This window comes from Oratosquilla oratoria, chromosome 16, assembly GCF_046742065.1.
Source record: "Oratosquilla oratoria isolate Oo_2021 chromosome 16, ASM4674206v1, whole genome shotgun sequence".
NCBI classification, from domain to species: Eukaryota; Metazoa; Arthropoda; class Malacostraca; order Stomatopoda; family Squillidae; genus Oratosquilla; species Oratosquilla oratoria.
The window spans coordinates 57,371,301-57,395,835 of NC_134792.1; the positions used below are offsets into that span (position 1 = coordinate 57,371,301).

The following is a 24,535-nucleotide window of genomic DNA, read 5'->3' on the forward strand; positions in this document are numbered from 1 at the left end:
ATATAGCAACGGAAGTTTTTTTTTTTTTTTACCCCGCCGTCGACAAATATCGCCACGCGTCACTTCCACCGCCAGCCTTGAACCAATGCCAATGGCGACGTAGCTGCTGTAAGTTTCAGCAACAGGACAGAATCGCAAGTGTTCATCGTAACATTTTATTCAGGGGACGTGTTCACGGAACCAGACGCTTTCGCCACCTTTCTCGCAACCGTCAGGTGATGGCAATACCGTTTCTCCCACAAGCCCTCTTCCGGTGAACGCTTGTACTACGTGCCTCTCCACAAGTCAACCCCAGCTCGGCCCGGCAGCAACAGTGTCTGCTGCGATTCCTCATCGATCGCGCGCAGATTCGTTTGCTAGAATCGTGAAGCTGTCACGAAAGTTTGTAAACAATTTCGTGAATCTCTTTCTCAAACTGCAGCCATGAACAGCAAAGCCGTGAGTATGCCGCTATTTAAATGTACTACTAACAACCTGCTACTAGTGTATACAACTAATATATTAATAACGCATAACCCGTCACGCACTTACAAGACATGCACAACTTTAAGTCATTTCATGTTTCTCTCTGTTTATATAGTTTATGTACACACAATATATATATGCGCGCGTTTATTTCTATAGCCACCATCGGTTCTTTCTCCATTCCTTTACATTTACAAGTGTTAACACAATTGAAGACATTTCATATCACGTTATTCCTTCAACTATTGTGATTATTCTAGCTCCCGTCAGACCATTTTATTAAACTGAAAGAAACACAATATTCGTTGTGGTGATATGCAAGTGAAAAATAAATAAAACTAGATCGACGCATCTTCAACTGAGTGATGAAATTTGAGAAACCAGCCTAGACAAGAAAGGCATGCTCTATGTATCGGACTGGCCTTGGTGTAATGGTTAGCGTCGTGTGCTGCCACGCTGCAGATCCGAGTTTTAACCCTACTCAGGGCATCGAAACAATAACAAGATTGCGAGCTGTTATTTTTTCCCTTTGAATGAAGGCTTGGATGTATGGGAGGATAATAACTATCGATCACAGGTCCAGCACGATATCCAAATCACTCGTACGCGCGCGCGTACACACATACACACACACACAACTCGATAGCGCGGTGGTAGAATTCCCGGCTGCCATTATGGCGGTCCAGGTTCGAATCCTGCCCAGGGCTGCGAGTCGTTATTGAGGTGTGTGTGCGTGTAAGGTCACAGCATTACCCATAAATCGGCCATATATGAGCTCTCTTCCGGGAGATAAATAGTTGTCGATCACGAATCCAACACGTGATCCAAGACCATGGTGAAACACACGCACACACACACAGCACGTGATGCAAGACAGTAGTGAGTCACGCGCGCGCGCGTGAACAGTTGGTTATATTCGATTGTGCAAGTCATTTTACACAAATGATTATGATTTAACCAAGCACTAAATATCGTAGACACATGTCCTATCATAACATTGCACTGCTCGCTAATACAGTTTCATAATGGCTGGAAGATAAGTATTTCGTTAATTTCCCTACCGTATTCATTGTCATTCATTTTGTCACAGGGCGTTGCCGAGGCGACTTCCTGGGTTTGGCGGAGAACAAAAATATTCTTTTAGGTTCTTTTGTAAAGGAAATGAGAAAACCGTTAAGAAAGAAGAGCTGGAAATAACGTTATGACGTCACTGTATTAAGCTCCTCCCACCGTGAAAATGAGAATAGAAAACGCCTACTGGATGAAGTGGCCTGTGGCTTAGTTAGTTGGCGTAATAACGTTAAACAGTATTGCTTTTATCATATCGAATTAGTTATTCTAACTCTGCATTAATTTAATTGCGTGGTGACACGCATATGCTTGGACGGTGGATACATATGAATATGGAAAAGTCGTTCTGAAATTAACGCTTTTAGGCTGTTGACATCAAACGGATCGCGTCATTTGATCCGATTCTCGTTTGACTCAGACAACGGAATCGCTTGGTAGTTTTCAAAGAATTTCGTTATTTTAGGAGCAATAGAGTGAACAATGATATTGTACTAAAATGTATTACAGAATAGTCCTTAGTATTTCCTTTTTATTCATTCATGCACGCGTGCGCACACAATTTGTTACAAAAATATGTAACAAAGTGGGATATAAGTTAAGTACAATTTCTTATGTATGCTCGAGTTACATACGTATACACGAACTTTATGCTCAACCCATCCCCGCTGTGATTAGCCCTTGATAGTATGCACAAAGAGTGATTTATCAACATATACTGAATGGACCCCAGTACACAAATCTTATCAACCACATTAACTTGTTTTCATTGTAATTCCTTGTAAACACAATCGAAACTAACAGGAGTATGTAGCTCGATGGAAGCATATTCGGAAACTGAGACGCTGTCTGGCTGAGGACTCGATCCTTGCCAATACGTAACAAATGGACAGTGACTTAACTCAGTCATACGTATATATATGTTTGAGGAAGGAGGAAGAGAAAGACACGGGTCTAAGGCCGAGTTTATTCCTGACCGGTTTCGCTTACAGCTTCTTCGGAGGAATGTAAGCGAAACCGGTCAGGAATAAACTCGGCCCTAGACACGTGTCTTTCTCTTCCTCCTACCTCAAACCTGTCATAATATCTCAACAGTATATATGTATATATCTACATACATATATATATATATATATATATATATATATACATTTGTGTGTGTGTGTTGTGATTCACCATGGTCTTGGATCACATGTTGGACTCGTGATCGACAGCTATTTCCTTCCCGGAAGATATCTCAGAGCTCATATATGACCGATCTATGAGTAATGATGTGACCTTTCACGCATCGTTATGCCTTCCGCAAGGATAAAAGGACTTTCTGTCTAGCAGGGGCTCGTACTTAATGGCCTTGATGGAGTTAAGGCAAATCCAAACGGAAGGTAACATAAATAATTTAATTTATAATAAAAAGTCAACAAAACAAATGTAATATCTTTACAGTAACAAAATCAATCAATAGACAATTTGTAACGTTTGATAATACAAATAATTCCTCAACCTGAACCGAAACTAAGTCATGAGAATACAGTTTAGTTACGTGTGAACACAACGGGATTAGAAAGAGCGAAAGCGATGTGGGAGGGAAGTTACATCTCGGTAGCCAACGAAAAAAATTCTGATTCTGATTTCCTAGGTAAGACCACACGCTTCCGCGAGATCGGTTTTTGTGGGAGGGGAAGGATGCCTGTAAGAAAATAAAAAGATAGTAGTGTATAAAAGAGGGAAATTGCAACCGGGCGATTAAACGAGCGATCAGGGGCTGTTGGTGGTCGTGGCTCGGGAGAAATGGACTGGGAACTCGGACGGCGGCGCCGACGCCGGTATTACAATCGCCAAAAGTTCAGAAAATGGTAGGAGGCGTAGTAGAGAAAGGTGGAAAAACGGAAAAATCTTTAGTGTGAGGTAAACTGAAATGAGATGTAGTAAAAGAGAAAGTTAGAAAGGAAGCGAATTTTTGTTAAAGAAAAAGTAAGAGTATATGTTTGTGCGTGGGTCGTGGCTATGTTCGTGAGAGGTGTGTGTATGTATCTTACGGGAAGTGAGTAGAGTTCGCTCCCCGCGTGTAGAGCGCGTTCCTGTTTAACCCCAGGTAAGGCCTGAGCTGTTCCTGCTTTTCCCCAGGTTTGGTTTGAGAGTCTGTAGAGGTGATCCAGTGGCGGTGCGAAGCGGGGCAGGCGGGTGGATGTTGTATTATCTTTCTCCTTCCAGTCATAACTCTGAAAGCAGAAAATTACGTGATTGGGAATTGTGTGTAAATGTCAGAAGTGTAAACCCGCTCGCCAACGTCAGCGAAGAGGCCAGCGTTAGGTTGCGGAGCGGTTGGACAGAGAGGCTTCCCAATTCCTCTCCGTTGACCAGCCGGCGATTTGATAAGGGTTCTGTCCAAGCACTACTCTGAAAACAGAGAATTACGTGACTTGGGAAATGTGTGTATATGTCTTTGGTGTAAACCCGCCTGCCGACGTCAACGAAGAGGTCGGCCTGTGGCAGACCGGCAGTAGCAAAGGAGATATATCACCTCGCCACCACCGGCCGGCGAAAATTCCTGGGCGCTTGTTGAGTGAGCTGGAGTGGAAAGACGTCCGACCTCAAGGAGCGCTGTGTTGATTCTAAAAAAGTCCGTCTGGAAGCCGCCGGACGCCGTATATATAGTGTTGGCGAGGACGGGAGGAAGGAGAAGGATGAACTGGACAGAACTAGTCTGGGTCTGACAGACGAGTAGTAAGGAGGGGATCGAAGGGGAGGAGAGTAAGAAAACTGCACGTATATTAACAATTTACAGTTCATACATAGTTATACAGAATATTATACATAAACAGACATTTTAAATACACGGAGGATGGTGGGCCATCACAGCATGCACACCCCCAACTCCCCGTCCACGAGATTTGGAGTAACGACCCGCAGTAAAGCGATACTGAAATTATTTCAGCCCTGGGCGGGATTCGAACCCGGACCACCGTAGTGACAGCCAGGAACTCTACCAATGCGCCCCGAATCGTGTGTGTATTTGTGTCATCACGAACAGGTTGTGATCTAATATCCGTGTTCAGTGACAGATATAATTATTTTTGCCTTGATGCGGAAATAATCGAGATAAGATGTCCAGCTGAAACGCATGTAATACGTTATTCAACTTTTAATTAATTTCAGACTGATATTGATGAAAAAAGATATGAAAAATAAACATTTTCATATCTCCTGTCTAGTATAACACCTAACCTACAACATAAATATTCCTTATACTAATACACAAAATAGTATTTACCATAAATAAAATTTATGATAGCTATACTATGATTGGATTTTGTCAGTATCACCGTTAATATATCATTTATCCTTTAAGGAGATTGTCATCTTTCAAGATAAATACTAGGCATATATTGCTTTTGAAGACTTTATAGTAAGCGAATTGTCCGTCAATGATTTTTCTTTCTTGATCCAGATTGTCTTTTTTTTTTTTTTAATATTAAAAATATTTTCTTTGGTCTGGAATATTTAAGTTTTATAAATCACAAGAAATAAATTTCTATCAGATTAAGCATAAATTGGCTCTTACCACATCAATAGACGAAGGATCTTGTATAGATAGCTTGCACTTCAGATTGAGCAGAAAATTTGAAACCAACATGTGTTCTTTATACAGGGCCGTTTCTAACTTCGTGGGGGCCCTAGGCAAGAGGCAGTTAGGGGCCCTCAAAAGTTAGAGAGATAGACAGATTGGTATTTCATTTATACCTGTGAAGTTTGCCAAACAGTAATCAAACGACTTCTATATCTTTTGATGGTGTTAAAGGATGCAAGTAACTATTACACCATATTTATTTATTTAAACATTTATTTTAACTTAACATCACAGTCTCTGAATACAAACCACACTTCAAAATATTGGTAACTTAACATCACAGTCTCTGAATACGAACCACACTCCAAAATAGTAGTAACTTAACATCACAGTCTCTGAATACAAACCACCACCAACTGCATTGTATTGGGCTCAAAATCTCTGCTTTCTGGCTTTTTTACTAGAAAAATCATCAATGATGTCTTCATACAACACGTCTTTCCCCACTTCATGGTTGATGCTGATTATTGCAAGACCACTGAGTCGCTCCTGCCCCATAGATGATCTTAAATAGGTCTTGATGAGTTTCAGCTTCGAAAAGCTCCTCTCTGCTGAGGCCACAGTCACAGGCAGAGTACAGGCAATTCTCAGTGCAACCCACAGATTGGGATACAATTTCTCAAAATGTTTTTTGTGGATAAAGGTGAGGAGCTCAAGAGCAGTCATTTCGTCTGAGGGCAAACTTGGTAAGTGTTTAACTTCCATAGCCAGTTCCTTTCCATCAATGTCACTTTCATTTCCAGAGGTTAATGTCTTGCATAGTTTGTCACACTGGTTGTTCAATGACTGATCATCCAGTTTCTGGAAATTGAGCAGCACTCCAAATTGGTCCCTTACTTCACTCAGAGTTTAAATCTATCAGTTAAGGATTGAATGGTAGTGTCAACAACAACATTAAAGAATGTTATTTCTAGCCTCTTCATTGCATCTGCAATGGGCTCATCTGCGGCCTCATAAGCAAAGTGTCTTTTTGTACTTCTTAATCTCTTTTCTTTGAGTACAGCCTCTACATTCATTTCCTCACACATATCTTTAGCAGAGACTTGAGCTGAAGTGAATCCAATTCTTCTGTAGTTAGTCAGAGATGTTTTCGCTTTAGTAAGGAGGTCAACTGCCACATCAAGCTGCATTTTAGGAGACTGCAGGAGCTTACTGACATGGTTCACAATGTGTAGAATGTCATACCATATGACTGTGCAAATGATAAATTGGTATGACCCCACCTCTTCTGCCAGACTTTGGGCTTCAACCTTGGTCAGAGGATCAGACACTTCCCTGACCTTCAACAAAGCTTCCCTTATATTAGAGGCCTGATACCGCACAGCTTCTATGTTATTAATACGGCTCTCCCATCTTGTGTCACTCCAGGTCTTGAGTGCAACAGTGACATAATCTTTTAGGATTGCCCATCTTTGTGGTGAGGCTGAAAATAGGTTGTACAGTTTCTGAACAGTGCCGAAATAGCTAGTGGCATCTATTGAAGCTGTTGCTGCATCAGATATCATCAAGTTTAGGGAATGTGCTCCACATGGAACATAGAGTGCACGAGGGTTCTTCTCAAGAAGTCTGGCTTGAACTCCTTTGTTTCTCCCTTTCATGTTGGCACCATTATCATATGATTGTCCTCTGCAATCTTCAAGGAGATGACAAACCAAGACCTGTTGTTTCAGAAGCTACAAGGAACCCCATAAAATGTTCCTTAATTTCTGGTTTCTTACCCATTTTGACAGTCCTTATGACGACTGACATCTGTTCTTGATGGCTTACATCGGGAGCACAGTCCAAAATAATTGAATAATATTTGGACTGTTTAACTTCAGTCACCATTGTGTCCATTATTTTAGTACTGATTGAAGCAATAAGTTCATTTTGGATGATATTTCCAAGGTAGCTGGAATGACTGAACTGGCCACGCTCAATGTGCTGCTTCATGACAGGATCAAATTTAGCAAGCGGCTCCACCTCTTTTAGAAAATTCCCATTATTCTGCTGGTGTAACATGTTTGATGAACCTCTAAATGCAAGATTTCTCTCGGCTAAGGATTGGATAATGGCAATTAAGCGAGTCAGGACATCTCTCCAGCTCCTCTTTTCAGCCTCCAATAGTGTTCTTTCAGCTTGGTCTATTGTCTTTCCAGTTTGCAAACGGAGTTGTAATCTTTCCAGGTTGCCATATGCGCTATGTGTGCTGGACTGCTTTCATGACTTTTCAAAAGTGTGCCAATGTTTTTACAGTCTGTCAGTCCTTCTGTCACTAACTTTTGTTCTTTGGTTGACAATAATTTACAACAAAAGCAATAGAGAGCATTTTTTTTTTTGAGTAGATAAGCCAAGTCCATTTCATCTTTTCTCCATTAACCAATGTTCTACAAAAATAATGATAATGAAAACTTCTTCCGTCTTCTTTTTTGGGAAATGTGAAATCAGAACTAATCTGAAATGGCCCTCTACCTACTGCATCCATTCTAAATGCATCAGACAGAATGGTTGGCCAGTTAGCAGGATCTAGTGGTTTAGAATAAATGGGAGGCTACTCAGAAGTAGATGATGTCTTCTGTGGTTCTGGGGAATGTGGTGGTCTTGGTGGCAGTACAGCTTCCTGGACAGATCCTGATGAATGTAATGGCACTGGAGCATCCTATTCAGGAAGTTCAGAATATTCCTCTGGCTTGCTATCTGGAGCTCCAATATATTTTAGAATTGATCCTGCAAAATTACAAATTTCCTTAGATGATTAGGCGTTAGTCTAAAATAATACTCACCATTCAGAAAACATAATAAAACCAAACTTTAATATGTTTCTTTAAATTATTACGTCAAATTTCTTTTTCTTTCGTTTCTCTGTTCCGCTGAGATAAATTCGTTTTGATGCCATTATGGGAATGATGATTGGCGAGTCTTAGAGTCTAATGTAGGCCTAGCACAGAAATCTGTTAAGTGAAAACCTTATAAATACATGGAATCAATTTTACATACACGATATTCGAGTAGAATAAATATGGTTATTTTCATTAGTGTAGGCCTAACACAGATATCTGTAAAGTGTAAACCTTTTAAATACCCCTTAATAAAAATAATTCTACATACACGAAATTCGGGTAGACCTGAAAGGTGAACAGATGGGTGATTGTTGAGCCTGTGGTTGTTGTTGTTGTTGTCGTTCCCTAGACTGTCTGTCTGAGCAGTCCCGTCTCCCCAAGGAAGGCCACAGCCGAAACTGGGTTTTCCCACAAATCCTTTATAGAGTGTATGTTGTGTTGTTTGCGTGCATGATTGTGTATAATGCAGTCTTCCATTATGTGTTGTATGGTATGGGGTGAAGTGTTACATCCTGGGCAGCTGTTCACAACACGGTCGTCCAGCCTCTTCTGGTAGCTTAGAAGTGCTGGGTGGTGACCGGATCGCAGTCTGGCCAAGTGGACTCTGTCCTTTTGTGGGAGAGAGGATTCAGAAGGGTGGATATCAGGGGGTCTGGCATGCAGCAGTGTGTTGTCTTTCAGTGTGTTAATGGAGCGGTGAGTGATATGATTATGAATATGTTTCTGGAGGCTGGTACTGTATTTGGTGGTTGTGGAGGAAGAGAAGAGAGTATCTGTGCGTAATAAAGGTCTTTGGGTATAGTTTTAATGTTTCTTGGTGTGTGTGGGTGTTCTGCTATGTAGTGTAGCGGGTGTGATGTGTTTGTGGTGGCTGCAGCAAGTGTTTGTGTGCCTCTCATGTCGAGGTGGTCCTTGACTTTGAGGACTTTTGTTTCATGGTGTAAATGGTCTGTAGGTGTTGTATTTGTGCAGCCTGTAATTGTTTTTAGGGCTTTGTTTTGTATGATTTGAAGGGTGTTGTGGTGTGTCTCACTGAGATTAGGAGCCCATGCAGGACTCGCATAATTCATCACTGAGCGTATGCATTGTTTGTATATTGTTATATTAGTTTCTTTGTTTTGTCCAAATGTTGTTCCAGTGATTGACTTAAGTGCGTTAAGTCTAGGTGTGCATTTGTTTTTTATGTTTGTGAGGTGTTGTTTGAAAGACATGGATGTATCGTATGTTACACCAAGAATTTTCGGTGTGTTTGTGTGTGGTATTAGAGTGTTGTTGATGTAGAGATGAGGTATGTATTTGTGTTCTTTTGTCCAGTTGGTGAGAAGTGTTGCTGTAGATTTGGTTGGAGCTATTTTGAGTCTGTTTGTGATGAACCATGTGTTGAGTGTGTCAAGGTAAGGCTGGATTATTTCTGCAGCTTTGTCTGTGTTACGATGTGTGCATGTGATTGTTATGTCGTCTGCGTAGGAAGAGATTTGTATTTCTGAGGTGTCTGGCGTGGGTAAGTCATGCATGTATAGATTAAATAATGTGGGGGATAGAACTGAGCCCTGTGGTACTCTGTTCTTAATGTTTCTGATGTGCGACGATTGGCCATTATATGACACATGAGCATTCCTGCCTGCCAGATAATTGGCCAGCCATCTTTTGGTGTTATTGTGCATGTCTGTGTTATATATTTTATTTGTTAGGTTGTGGCGGGGGATAGCATCAAAAGCTTTACTAATGTCCAATGTTATAAGAAGTGTTCTGTGGTGGGGCCTATCTGAATTGATGCCATCTAAAATTCTTTGTGTGAGGTTTGTCAGAAGAGTGTTTGTGGAGTGTAGTGGCCTAAAACCGTGTTGTGAGTCAGCAAGGGGAATATATGGTGTGACAAGTTTGAGTATTAGGCGTTCAATGACTTTAGAGGGGGTGCAGAGAAGTGTGATTGGGCGGTGCGATGTTGGGATTGTTGGGTCTTTGTTCGGTTTTGGAATGGTGATTATTTTACCATGCTTCCAGATGTCGGGTATAGTGTTGTGTGAATAGCTGTAGTTTGCAATGTTTGTGAGTGCGTGTATACCTTGTGGTCCAATGTGTTTTAGGTGGATGTTGCTTATGTTATCAGGGCCACAGGCAGATGAGTGCTTGAGATTATGCATTATGAGTTTTGTCTGACTGTCTATGAAGGGTGTATAGTCTGAGTCTGTGGGGAAGTCTTTCTTACGTCGAATGGTGCGTCGGTCGTCATTGTGAGATGTAAGATGGCTCGTCTGTGCAAAATGACGTATGAGTGCGTTTGCTTGTTGTCTGTTTGAGGGTAGATTATCTGTTGTTGTGATTATTGCTGCGTGAGAGCGTGTAGTGTTAGTGTTGGATAGTGTGATGCTGTTGAGTGTTTTGTACAATTTGCTGGTGTTTGTTTTGTGATCAAGTGTATTGATAAAGTTTTGCCAATTTTGTGTTTTTTGTTCATGTATTTTATTGGCAATCATAGTGTTTAGTGTTTGTATTTGGTCTGCTATGTTTTGAGGGATAGGTGTGGGGGTATCGTGTTTAAGTGTGTCACGTTGTCTGATGAGGCCTTGGATTTCTGGTGTGAAGTTGGGGTTGTGTGATTTTCTGTTGCCTCTAGGGATGTATCTCTTGTCTGCGTTTTGTATGATTGTATTAAAAGCGTGCACAGCATTGTATATGTTTGTGATTGGTGTACTGTTAAGTGTTTCAAAATGTTGTTCTGTCTCTTCAGTAAAGGCTTCCCAGTTAGCTCTCTTGTAATTGGTGTAAGTGTGTCTGTGGCCAGCTGGGGTGCATCTTGTTTTGGTGGTGATGATGATTGGAAGATGGTCAGAGCCAAGGGCTCCGACCACTCTCCATGATGTTGTTGGGGTTAGGCAGGGGGAGCAAAAGGTGATATCAGGAGAGGAGGGAGTGTAGAGGGCTTGGTATGGGATATGTGTATGATTATGCGTGTTGTTCATGATAGTCAATGAGTCGAATTGAGTCTGTATATCAAGCCCTCTGTCTGTGTCAGGGTTGTCGACAAACCAGGCAGACGACTTGGCGTTGAAGTCACCACCCATGATCAGGTTGGGGATTGAGGTTAGTTGGCTGAGTTGAGGTCTGAAGGTGTTTGGAACTGTGGGGGATGATTGGGGGGGAATGTACATGTTAACTATTGTTAGTGTTGAATTGTTGCCTGTGCGGATACGAATGGATTGGGTTTCTGTTGTGTTATCTGTGGTAGGGAGGAGAATTTTGGTTGTGGCACTTGTGTCCACAAAACAGATGGAATGGTGGATCAGGGTGATGAGTCCACCGCCATTGCCGTCAGTCCGGTCTTGTCTGATGGTGGTGTAATTATGAAATGATGGTGTTTTGTGTGAGTGTCTTAATTTTGTTTCTTGTAAAATTGCAATGTGTATGTTGTGTTGTTTAAGAAAGTGTTCAAGTTCATGTTTTTTAGTGTTAATACCGTCAATGTTGTGAGCCTGTGGTTATCTTAATATTATATAGAACTAGAGAAACGGACCACACGACAAACGGAATAGAATTCATGTATTTCTGTCACTTCCTTTTGAGCTAACCTCGGTCCTGCCATCTAGTGTTTTTTTCATTAGGTAGGAAAAGGGGACAAGTGTGAATGTAGTAATTTCAGAGGGATTAGCCTGTTGAGTGTAGTAGGGAAGGCTTATGGGAGGATCTTAATTGAGAGGATTAGGAGAGGAACAGAGGGAGTAATTGGTGAGGAACAGTGTGGATTTAGGACGGGTAGAGGTTGTGTAGATCAGATCTTTGTGGTAAGACAGATATGTGAGAAAGCTATAGGAAAGGGGAAGGATGTTTTTTGGGCTTTCATGGATCTGGAAAAGGCTTATGATAGGGTAGACAGAAAGGCACTGTGGGAGGTTATGCAGATTTATGGGATAGGAGGAAAGCTTTTGGGAGCTGTCAAGAGTTTTTATGAGAGTAGTAGAGCATGTGTTAGGATTAGAAATGGAGAGAGTGAGTGGTTTGAAGTAAAGGTGGGACTTCGTCAAGGATGCGTTATGTCGCCCTGGCTGTTCAACTTATACATGGATGGGGTGGTGCGAGAGGTGAATGCTAGGGTAGTGAGTCAGGGATTGGAGATGGTTAAAGAAAATGGAGAAAAGTGGGAGGTGAGCCAGCTGTTGTTTGCGGACGACACTGCGCTTGTGGCAGGGTCAGAGGAGGGATTGAGGAAGCTGGTGGCAGAGTTTGGGAGAGTATGTGATAGAAGAAAGCTAAAGATAAATGTGGGTAAATGTAAGGTGATGAGATGTACAAGGGGTGAAAGTGGCAGTAGACTGGAAGTGAACATTAAGGGAGAGCGACTGGAGGAAGTGGATAGTTTTAGATACTTGGGTGCAAGTGTAGCAGGAAAAGGTGGAGTGAAGGTGGAGGTAGAATGTAGATTGAGAGAAGCGAGTAAATGCCTTGGTGGTTTAAAGAGTGTAATGAGGAATAGACATTTGGGAATGGATGCTAAGAGGAGACTGTATGAAGGAGTGATTGTGCCAACAGCACTGTATGGAGCAGAAACGTGGAACATAAGAGAAGAAGAGAGAAGGAGTTTGAATGTGTTTGAGATGAGGTGTCTGAGAAGTATGGTGGGGGTTACTAGGCTAGATAGAGTGAGAAATGAGGAGGTGAGGAGGAGAACAGGGGTGAAAAAGGATTTGGGAGATAGGGTTGATGAAAGAATATTAGGATGGTTTGGACACATGGAAAGAATGAGTGAAGAAAGACTAGTAAAAGAGGTATGGAAGGCAGATGTGGAGGGAGTGAACATGAGGGGACGTCCTAGGATGAGGTGGATGGATGGGGTGAAGGGGGCTTTGGGGAAGAGGGGAATGTCTGTTGAGGAAGGAAGGGAGAGGACGGAAGACAGAGGTGAGTGGAGAATGGTTGTATATGGATGATGTTGTGACTGCATGAGGAGGAATGGGCGGGGGGGTGGGGTAGTATGTGTGAGTAAATTTTGACGCAGCCCGAAGGGATTTCTCCCCGTCCTCGCCTTATATGCAAAGGGGGACGGAGAGGGGGGGTCGCCGATTAAATGAAGCGGCCTCGCTGTGGATGTACTGTGTCTTGCGACACTGCTTCTGACCCAGGGCGGTGGGCAGGGTGCAGGGATGACCCGTCATCCAGGAGGTGCTCAGATGAGAGGAAGGGTGGGAGGGGTGTGAAGTGTATTTAGGGATGAAATGGGTGGGAGTGTTTTTGTGCCTTTCCCTTTTTGGCTACCTCCCTTGGAAGGGGGAAAAAGCCTTGGTATATGTATGTAGGTGAAGTGAGAAAATAAATAATCATAATTTTGATGATAAAGAAATAAGGGATTGGATAAAATATCGATACAAAATAAACAAACTTGAACATATGAACATATATGAACATTGAATATTGAAAAAGGTGGAAAAGGTAAACATTCCATAGAATACAAACATTTCCTATTGTGCATACAAATATAATAAAAGGAATTCCAACTTACAGTCACAGAACACACAAACTTACAAATTTACACTATCAGAAGCTAAGCATGAAGCGACCAAAGAGTAAACAAGAACCCTGGTGGTGCCAATTCCAGTGACAAATAAAGCCAAACAATTGGACAAAGAATAGTAAGCTAATGGCCAAAAAGAGTTTGTAATCAACAATTAATAACATCTGTAGCCATAAGCCCTAGCTTAGTGAACACACAAATGAATAAATAAAGCCAATTAATGCTTACCATATTATATCTTTAGAATAAATAAGATGTAGGTGATTTTTAACAAGATAGTATTTTTAGCAGACGATCAAAACATTTCAAACAATAACAAACACTGCAAGAGGCGTGTCGTTTTATTTGCGTCGGCGGGCGGGAGAGGCAGGCTCATATTTGAGGTAGCGTTACCTAGCCATTGGGCCGGCCGGGGCCCCCCTGGCAGGTTTGGGGCCTTAGGCAATCGCCTATAGCTAGAAACGGCCCTGTCTTTATAGAAGCGGTAGAATTTGTCTTCTCTCACAGATGATTCCCCGGAAGAGACCCATTGAAAGGGCCTGCGGCTCCGGTATGGTAGCCACACTGTGTGGCTGGCGGTAGCACGCCGTATTATAATTAAATTTTTGTTCCTGACCTTGCCAATACTTATCCAGTCTGACTTCAAACTGAGCAACTGTCTCGGAGTTGGCTCTGAGGTTTGAATATATACATTTTTGGGTCTTGTAAGATTTAGGCAGCGACTTGATTAATAATAAGAAGCGGTGCGACGATTATGAGAAATATAGTTAATATTTCGAGATAGACCAACTGATGAGTAGTTTCTTTTCTTGAGTCTAGCTAAAAAGTCGTCGATCGTTGGTAGACCATACATATTTTAAAAGGTAAATGAAATTTTGATAATGTACATCATATAACAATAAAATCGTATGCATGAAATATTATTCTTTACTATATAGAATATAAGATAACACCATAACAGTCACATAATGATTTGATATTAGATCCGTGACGCCACACATTTTTATGAAATGCAGAAGCTCGTGACGTCATGTTGCTTACGCCCGACCATCTCCAGGCTACGGAATACTACGCATCATCATGATGTTAAACTTTCACCTTCCTTTTCATGTATATTTGTAATAGATGACATAATTTGTATGGCTCGTGACAATATATATATATATATGTACACACACACACACATATATATATATATATAAGTCTAACAATATTCTTCTAAAAAACGATGTGGAAGTCGGGGACAGGTGGTATTCTTCTTCTTCGCGTTCTTCTTCGCGTTCTTCTTATTCCTCGCGTTCTTCGCATTCTACTTCGCGTTCTTCTTCGTGCTGGGGATCCCGTGTTGGGGTTCCGAGGCCGAAGGGGAAAACGAGGGGTATATATATATATATATATATATATATATATATATATACACACACACACACACACACGTCAATTTCTGAAATAACCTATATAGATGATACGGCCCAAACTAAAATAGAAAACGAATTGACAGATAAGGATGATAAATAAAAAAGGGATTGGACCACACAAACATAGTTTCTTTTCTATAAACTATAATTAAGCAGGTACACACGCATACATGTACATGTACTCGTTGGCGCAGTGGTAGCTATCGCGGCCGCCTCTACGGCTGTCCGAGTTCGAATCCTGCCCAAGGCTGAAATAATTTCAGTATCGCTGCGTTGCGAGTCGTTACTCCAACTCTCGTGGGCGGGGAGTTGGGTGTGTGCGTGTAAGGTCACAGCATTACTCATAGATTGGTCTGAGTTATTTTCCGGGAGGGTAGTAGCTGTCGATCACGAATCCAACACGTGATCCAAGACCATGGTAAATTACACACACACACACGAGCATTACCGGCTCGGCGGTGCAATGGTACCGCTCGGGAGTCCAGCCCAGGGCTGAAAATTTCATTCACAACAATTCTCCTCTCTTACCAATATTTTGCCTTCCCTCTTCCATGCTCAACAGGCATTCTCCTTTTACTGAAGACCCCCTTCATCCCATACACCCATCTCATTCTCGGTCGTCCCCTAAAGTTTACTCCATCCACCTCTCCCTTCCACATTCTTTTAGTTAGTCTTTCTTCGTTCATTCTTTCAGTGTGCCCAAACCATCTCGGTAGTCTTTCATCAACCTTACGTGCCAGCTCCCTTTCCACCCACCCCATCCTCCTCACCTCCTCATTTCTCACGCTATCCATCCTTGTAACCCCCACTACACTTCTCAAACACTTATTCTCAAACACATCTAAATTTCTCCTCTCTGCCTCCCTTAAAGTCCAACTCTGTCCCATACAGTGTCATAGGCAGGACCAGTAGTTCATATAATATTCTTTTTGCATCCATCACTAGCTACCTATTCAATAGGACACTTTTCAAGCCTTCAAGACATTTACTTGCTTCCCTCACTTAAAAGTTCGCCTCCACCTCGACTCCTCCATTCCTAGTGACCCCAAGTACTCAAAATATCCATCTCCTCTAGCTCAGTGGTTCTCAAACTATGGGTCGCGACCCAAAGTTGGGTCGCGAGATCAATTTTGATGGGTCGCAGAGACACAGAAAGTTCTCACGTTTTCAGAGTATTTCAAATACTTGACTAATTAATTTAGTTTTCTGAAGGAAATGCAGTGCCATGGATTCTGTTAATTTAGTTTTGTTAAAGAAAAGCTGTACACATTATTCTTTTTCCCAAAGTAAAGGGTATATATCACTGTCCATTTTCTTTCTCTTTACTTTATTCTGGGTCGCGAAGGATTGAAGTGTTCCAAAAAGGGTCATTCACGGAAAAGTTTGAGAACCACTGCTCTAGCTCCTCTCCTCTAAGATTTAGCTTTAACTCACTCCCATCACCTTTTATCTATATTTACTTTCAACTTCCTCTGACTAAAACCTCCGTCACTAACTACTTTAGACCCTCCTCTGACCCAGCCACATAGTGTCTTTAGCAGATAACAATTGGATCACCTCCTATTTCCCCTCCATTCTCTATGACCATCTCCAATCCTCTACCCATCACCCTCACATTTACTTCCTGTATCATCCCATCCACGTACACACTGAACAGCCATGGTGACATAACAACTGGATCACCTCTTATTTCCTTCCATTCTCTATGACCATCTCCAATCCTCTACCCATCACCCTCGCATTTACTTCCTGTGTCATCCCATCCACGTACACACTGAACAGCCATGGTGACATAACAACTGGATCACCTCTTATTTCCCTCCATTCTCTATGACCATCTCCAATCCTCTACCCATCACCCTCGCATTTACTTCCTGTATCATCCCATCCACGTACACACTGAACAGCCATGGTGACATAACAACTGGATCACCTCTTATTTCCCTCCATTCTCTATGACCATCTCCAATCCTCTACCCATCACCCTCGCATTTACTTCCTGTATCATCCCATCCACGTACACACTGAACAGCCATGGTGACATAACAACTGGATCACCTCTTATTTCCCTCCATTCTCTATGACCATCTCCAATCCTCTACCCATCACCCTCGCATTTACTTCCTGTATCATCCCATCCACGTACACATTGAACAGCCATGGTGACATAACAACCCTGATGTAGCCCCACCTTTACCTTAGACCACTCATTCTCACCCTCCTTAACCCTAACTCAAGCTCTGCGACTCTATAAAAGCTTTTGACTGCCCTTATCAGCTTTCCCCCTGTGTCGTATATTTACAATACCTCCCACTATATCTTCCTGTCGACAACGGTCATGAGCCTTTTCTGAATCCATAAAGGCCCCAAACACAATCTTACTAAATAAAATAGGATTGCTCACATTGGAAAAGAGAAGGGAAATTTGTGACAGGAGTACTATCTTTAGAGCCATGAATGGTGTGGTAAAATAACAAAATAACTATTAGTGTAGGATGAACAATATGAAGAAATATAGAAAAAAAATCACACACACACTCTCGCGCGCTCGTATATACTTCTTACAAGTTCCTTTCTGTATTTACACCACTCTTTTCTCTATGGTTAACCTACTGTACATGTTTTACCCCTTTTCGTCATCCAGAAACAGCCTGGCCCCACTGCGTAGTGTACCACTTTCATCTACTTAGAACAACACATTCAACGCGTTATTCCATATGACTTCTGTTCAATCTCTTCAACTATTCTGAAATATTGCCATGCAAATAGACAGTTGGGTGGATTGAGGTGTCTACTATGGGAATATACCAGAAACGTCCGACTCACCTTCTGAGGACCAAAGAAAGATCGATAGTGGCTATACAGATGTACCCGTCACTTGCTGACTGGTTGGTTTTGTTTCAGAGTGGTTCCCGGGAAGTCGTCTCTATTCACATCGGCCAGGCAGGGGTTCAAGAAGGCAATGCATGCTGGGAACTCTATTGCCTTGAACATGGGATTCAACCCGACGGGATAATGCCCACGGACGCCAGCGTGGGCCGTGAGACGGACTCCTTCAACACCTTCTTCAGCGAGACGGGTTCCGGGAGGCACGTTCCCAGGACGATATTTGTGGATACAGAACCCAGCGTGATAGGTAAGCTGGAAATTGTCCAAGTCAGTTTTGATGGGCGAGTGCATGTATACACGCACACATATACCCTATTGGGAAGGGGATAAAATCTATTCGCAGCCTGGAACGAGTTGCTGTTAATGACCCTCGAAACGTTTCTTGATGTTTCCTGTGCCTTTCTGTTAGTGAAATTCTGCACAATACCTGTGTTCTCTGTTAATCGCCAAGTCCCCCCAATGGCAAAACCCTATTTTTTCTTTCTCGCCTTATAATTCATTCAGTTGAGATGAGGACCAGATTAGGGAGAGAAAAATAGGGTCTCAATGAACTTTCACCCTATTTTCTTCCAAATCTGACCCTCAGATAGATAATATTACCTGAAGATAGTAAAGAACGCCACGAAAAGGCTAACAGAATCTAGGTATATATCAGTATCGTTATTGCTATTCAGGTCAGAAATATGTAGTGTGTCGGTCAGACTACAGACAACGGTTGGTATTTTCTCTAAGCTGAGCCACTTCGAGTTCTTCATTTAGTCGTTTAATTCTTTTTCCAAAAGTTCAAATTACTGATGGTTATATTTACAAGTTTAGGGATGTCTGAAAATTTATTTTTCGCTCTAGCACGAGGAAGTACATTTTGTTCTGACTGACAATAACTGATCTTTTTCAACTAGGAACTGACTCCAGACTGAAGAGATGAATTCCTACCGGCATATTTTAATTGATTTTATTCCGGTTAGTGTTAGGCGGCATTTTTCAGTTGTGGTTAGCTGGCTGTGGACAAAATGGGCCAAACACTCCTGTCTGTCTTCCGACATTGATTTTTCCTCCCATCGGATATAACCAGAGTATCTATCCTTGGGTACAATGTAGCACCAAAGAACTTTAGTCACTGAGGCAGGAGAGGTTTACAGAGAGCAGAAGAAAGGAGGGATGATTGACGTTAAAAATGATCAGTATTTTTTCTGAGTGGTGTTTGATCTCCAATCGTAAAAGAATGCTACGTAGCTTTGGTCTGTCGGGGCTAGTGTTTACAGAACGGAATCGTTAATTGAAATTCCTCTCCAGACTCCAGTCTTAGCGTCAGCCCTTCGGAATCTTTTGCCGCGACTGTTGTACATTACCGCATTTGTCGGCATATAAGACGCATTTTTTTCAAACGCATCAGAAAATTGCCCTGCGTCTAATGTGGCCGTAATACGAATGCACAGAATGATATATTTTTCACTTTATAATATCTTTCAATGAATGTATGATGAAACGGTAATTGGTTAAATCCGTGTCCACACGAGCATATAATAGTGTCTGCGGACACAAATAAGAATAAATATCCTCGGTGCAGCAAACAAACCACCGAAGAGGTAAGTCTGTCACTGAAAACAATATTCTCGCTCGTGTCGGAAGACACTGGATGATGCCCGTATGTAGGCAGTTTTACATTGTTGGGTGAATGCATGGGGAGTTTGGAAATTATATAGATAAAGCGTACATTGTCTGGAATTCTCCAACAAAACGTAAATTTACATTGCTTATCTTTAGATGGTTAAAGTGCTTAACTTGATTAAATTTTGTTTTGGCTCACGCCAGGTTTTTACGCAGCTAAGCAGCAAATCTTGGACTGAACGAGTCAAAATCAAATTTATCTATTTATCTATTTTTTATTTGTTCATTTTTATCTACTTATTTATGTGTTCATGTACTTATGGATTCGTGTATTTTTGTATTTGTTCAATTGCTTATTTGTTTAACTATTTATTTGTTATTCATTTATCTGTGTAGTTACGTGTTTATTTATCTATTCATTTAATTTCATTCATTATGATTACCGTTATTTATTCATTTATTTAGGCGAATATCAATGTGGCTTTAGAAGGGGGAGATCAACAACAGACCACCTGTTTACGATCAGACAGATACTGGAGAAGAGCTGGGAGTTTAATATAAATCACTGGCATATGTTTGTAGACTTCAAACAAGCATATGACAGTGTACACAGATCATCCATGTGGAAAATCCTCAGAGAATTTGGAGTACCAATCAAAATTGTAAACTTAGTGAAGGCAACGTATGATGGCACAGATGAGGGTTGGCAACAAGAAGACGAAAAGTTTTGAAATAAAGAGTGGTTTGAGACGGGTGCGTTCTATCCTCACTACTGTTCAACCTACTACTAGAAAGAGTAGTAAGAGTAGTGGAGAGGGATAATGTTGGAGTAGAGTTCGAGTCTGGGAGAGTGAATATGTTGGCGTATGCCGACGACGTCGACTTAATAGATGGGACCATAGATATAATAAAAGACATGTTTGGAGATTTCCAAGAGACTGCGAACAGAGTAGGACTGCTGGTGAATACTAAGAAGACAGAGTTAATGCATCTAACCAAAAACAATAACAGAGAAGAACATATTGACATCAATGGTGTGAGATATGAAGTATGCAGAAACTTTAAGTATCTTGGATCAATCGTAACAGACGAAAACCTGATGGACACTGAAATAAAATCAAGAATTGCTTCAGCCAACAGATGTTATTACAGCCTCCAAAATACACCGGGAAGAAGGAGCATATCAACAAAGACCAAATTAAGAATATATGATACAATAATAAAACCCATTCTATTATATGGATGCAAAGCCTGGAGCCTGACTAAGAAAATGGAAAAAAGTCTTTTTGTATTTGAGAACAGTGTATTAAGGAAAATTTCGGGCCCAGTATTCGACGAACTAGACCAAGAATGGAGAAGGCGGCATAATGAAGAGCTAAGGGAAACATCAGGCCAAATAAATATCATGAATATCATAAAGTCAAGGCGACTGCAGTATGCCGGCCACATTGCAAGAATGTAACAAGAATACCAATGAGAGTGATGATGGATGGGATGGTAGGAGGAAGACGTTTCCCAGGGAGACCACGCAGAAGATGGATGGACAACGTGAGGGAGGACCTGGAAAGGGCTGGAGCAGATGTCCAGGATTGGATGACAGTGGCACAGGACCGTAGAGTCTGGAGGCATTTGGTGCTAGCGGTGAGGGGTCAACAAGTGGCCCGACCACCACCGGAGTGAGAATTCATTTATTTACTTATTTATTTATTTTGACAGATGAAGTTCGAGTTGGAGCCTATCGACAGCTTTATCACCCTTTGTGTTTATTTGTCTATTCATTTAATTTGATTCATTATAATTAATGTTATTTATTTGTTTATTTATTCATTTATTTAATCACTTATTTATTTTGACAGATGAAGTTCGAGTTGGAGCCTATCGACAGCTTTATCACCCTGAACAACTCATCACAGGGAAAGAAGACTCAGCCAATAACTACGCTCGTGGACACTATACCATCGGCAAGGAGATTATCGATCTCGTAATAGATCGTATTGGGAAACTCTCAGAAAGATGCAATAGTCTGCAGGTTGGTTGTTTCTCTCTTTTCCGTGGAATAGTATTCCGTGTCTTCCCAAACTATGCGAATATCAGAAAAAGAACCGGAGCCATCTATGAGAATGGTAATGGGGAGGGGTGCGTGTGGTTTTCATTCCAGTCATATTTGCGACTTGTGTGTATACCTATTACTAGTAGACTGAATATTCCACTATCGGAGAAAAGAAAGACATTGGAAGATACGTATATTGCGATCACTGTGATCCTCTTCAGCGTGGTTTTTACAAAGGGTGGGTTAGCTTATATATACTAAGAGGAGATACATAGAGGGGATATGAGGAAGTAAGCATGCTAGTGCGTGATCCGTTTGATACCTATTAGTAGTTTATAGGAAGGAAATTACTCTCGTCGGGTCCTGTCTCTTTTTCTCCAATTATCATATATCGCTTTAAATTCATGCATGCTTCAAGTTTGTGTTGTATCATTTCGTGGGCTACTTGAGGAGGTCGCGCATCTGTGTTGAAAAATATATTTTTCACATCCTTCAGATATGTATTCTTTTATTAAACCTGTTCCCATGACCTCGTAATGCCTTCCTATCCCTTCCACCCCTTTGATGATCCGAACACCCAATTAAGTCCCCTCTCTCTTTGATCCTTTAACGATAGCAGGGCTAGTATTTCTAGTTTCGCCTCGTATGACGTACTTGTTTGGCAGGGATTCTTTTTATTGTTGTTGTTTGTATTCTTTTGATCGTGTTTACATCTTTACGTGGAGACCTGCTTCATATTCAGATCTTAAATCTCCTTCCACAGGGTTTCCTGATCTTCCATTCCTTTGGAGGAGGAACTGGTTCGGGGTTTACCTCGCTACTACTTGAGAGACTTTCAGTCGAATACGGTAAGAAGAGCAAGCTCGGCTTTGCCATCTATCCGTCCCCTCGCGTCGCCACTTCGGTTGTGGAACCTTACAACTCGATCCTTAACACACACAGCTCTCTAGAACACGCGGACTGCGTCTTCATGGTCGACAACGAGGCTATCTACGACATCTGTAAGAGGAACCTCAGCGTGAGCTACCCGACATACTCTAACCTGAACCGGCTGGTGGCTCAGGTCGTCTCGTCGGTCACTGCGTCACTCCGGTTTGATGGTGCCCTCAACGTTGACCTAATGGAGTTCCAGACGAACTTGGTCCCGTATCCTCGTATTCACTTCCCTATGATCACCTACGCTCCGGTCATATCAGCCGAAAAGGCCTACCATGAACAACTCAGCGTGGGCGAGATCACTACCTCCTGTTTCGACCCTTCCAGTCAGATGGTTCGTTGTGACCCCCGTCATGGCAAGTACATGGCCTGCTGTCTCTTGTACCGCGGCGACGTGGTACCTAAAGACGTGCAGTCCGCCATCGCGAACATCAAAACAAAACGCACGATCCAGTTCGTGGACTGGTGCCCAACGGGATTCAAAGTTGGGATCAACTATCAACCTCCGACCGTCGTCCCTGGTTCTGATCTGGCGAAGGTGAACAGGGCTGTGTGTATGCTGAGCAACACGACGGCCATCGCGGAGGCTTGGGTGAGACTCGACCATAAGTTCGACCTCATGTACGCCAAGCGCGCCTTCGTCCATTGGTACGTCGGGGAGGGAATGGAGGAGGGGGAGTTCTCTGAGGCTCGTGAGGACCTGGCTGCTCTAGAGAAGGATTACGAGGAGGTGGGGCTTGGGGAGGATGATCTGGCCGAGGATAATGCTGGGGAATATTGAAACTTGCTTTGTTAAACATCTGTTGTTGTTTTTTGTGTTAATAAAAGAAGCTGTTACAGTTGGAATTGTTTAAGTAAACCCAGACTCCGACGGATCTCAATAGATTCGCAAAGGTTACGAAAGATTCACCAGTTATCGGACAATCTCTACTGAGAGAGAGAGAGAGAGAGAGACGTGGTCTATCATGTCACAATGTGGAGAATGAAGCGTGTTATGAGAAATAGATATCTGAGGATGAATGCCAAGGGAGTGCTTATGCCAACGACACTGTACGTGACAGACTTGGACTTCAACAGAAGCAAAGAGGAGGAGCTCCAGCATGTTTGGGATAAAGTGTTCAAGAAGTACATTTGGTAAATGTTACCATGCTAGATAGAACGAGAAATGTACATGAGATTAAATAAAGAAAAAAACGGAGGTAGAAATAAAACTATCAGATTGGGTAATTCAAAGAATGCTGTGGTAGCTTAGGAATATTGAAAGAATGAGTGAGGAAAGACTAGCAAATAAGTGTGGAGTGTAGTAGTGGATGGAGTGAATTTTAGGGGAAGACCAAGAATAAGGTGGATGGATGGTATAAAGGGACACTGGATGCGAGAAAAATGCCTGTCGATCAAGAAAGAGTGCAAAAGACAGGAGTGAAAAGTAGCTGTGTAGGGATGAAGAAGGAAGGTTTAATGTCGTGGCACATTTGTAAAATAAAACTTATTGGCCCACTGTCAAAGAATGAGATAAGATGGACAGAAAAATATGTATATTTCGACTACTATCTGTGGTCCTCTTTCTGCTGAAGAGGACCACAGACAGTGATCGGAATATATACATTTTCTGTCCATCTTATCTCATTCCCCGACAGTGGGCCAATAAGTCTTATGGATGAAGAAGTTATGTGACTCAAACAAATATTCTTTTTGTCTGTTCCGTATTTTTTCGTGTGAATGATGCGGAGGTTGTTCTATAATGAAATGGTGCAGAAAGTCAGCCTGGGTATTGGAGCCTGCTCTGGAAGCGCTGTGTCTCTTTATAATGTCTTTGACCTAAGCAGTGTAGCGGGGTAGAGAAAAGACCCTTCATCCAAGAGGCGCCAAGATGAATGAATCTTGGATGTATGTGGGGTGGGTGAGAAGTCCACTGTATAACAAAGGCATATCCCAACCTCTCCTATAAGTCGGACAACTGCGATAAACCTATGCCACATTATTCCTGCAATTTCTCTCTATCTCGTCTTTCCACCTTCTCTCTGATCTCTCTTTTCCACGCTTCCTTTCTCGCGGCGTCCACTCAGTAACACACTTGATCCATTTCCCATTATCCTTTCTGGATACCTTCCTTGCCCCATACTATTTCCGCTTCTTCATCAATTCCAA

General features: G+C 42.0%; 1 protein-coding gene across 1 annotated transcript; it reads left to right on the plus strand.

Annotated features, from left to right (window-relative positions):
- Nucleotides 1-189: 189 nt before the first annotated feature.
- On the plus strand, nucleotides 190-23,229 carry LOC143034041 (tubulin alpha-1 chain-like). The gene is made up of 4 exons (XM_076199909.1): nucleotides 190-438; nucleotides 17,809-18,040; nucleotides 21,258-21,430; nucleotides 22,215-23,229. The coding sequence occupies exons 1-4, from the start codon at nucleotides 424-426 to the stop codon at nucleotides 23,166-23,168; spliced, it is 1,374 nt and encodes a 457-aa protein (XP_076056024.1). The 5' UTR covers nucleotides 190-423; the 3' UTR covers nucleotides 23,169-23,229.
- The last annotated feature ends 1,306 nt before the right edge of the window (nucleotides 23,230-24,535 follow it).

Bases quoted from the DNA above. Each gene is read 5' to 3' on its own strand.
- LOC143034041 (XM_076199909.1), top strand. The intron at 18,041-21,257 runs GTAAGCTGGAAA...TTATTTTGACAG, and splicing joins TACAGAACCCAGCGTGATAG to ATGAAGTTCGAGTTGGAGCC. The intron at 21,431-22,214 runs GTTGGTTGTTTC...CTCCTTCCACAG, and splicing joins AAAGATGCAATAGTCTGCAG to GGTTTCCTGATCTTCCATTC.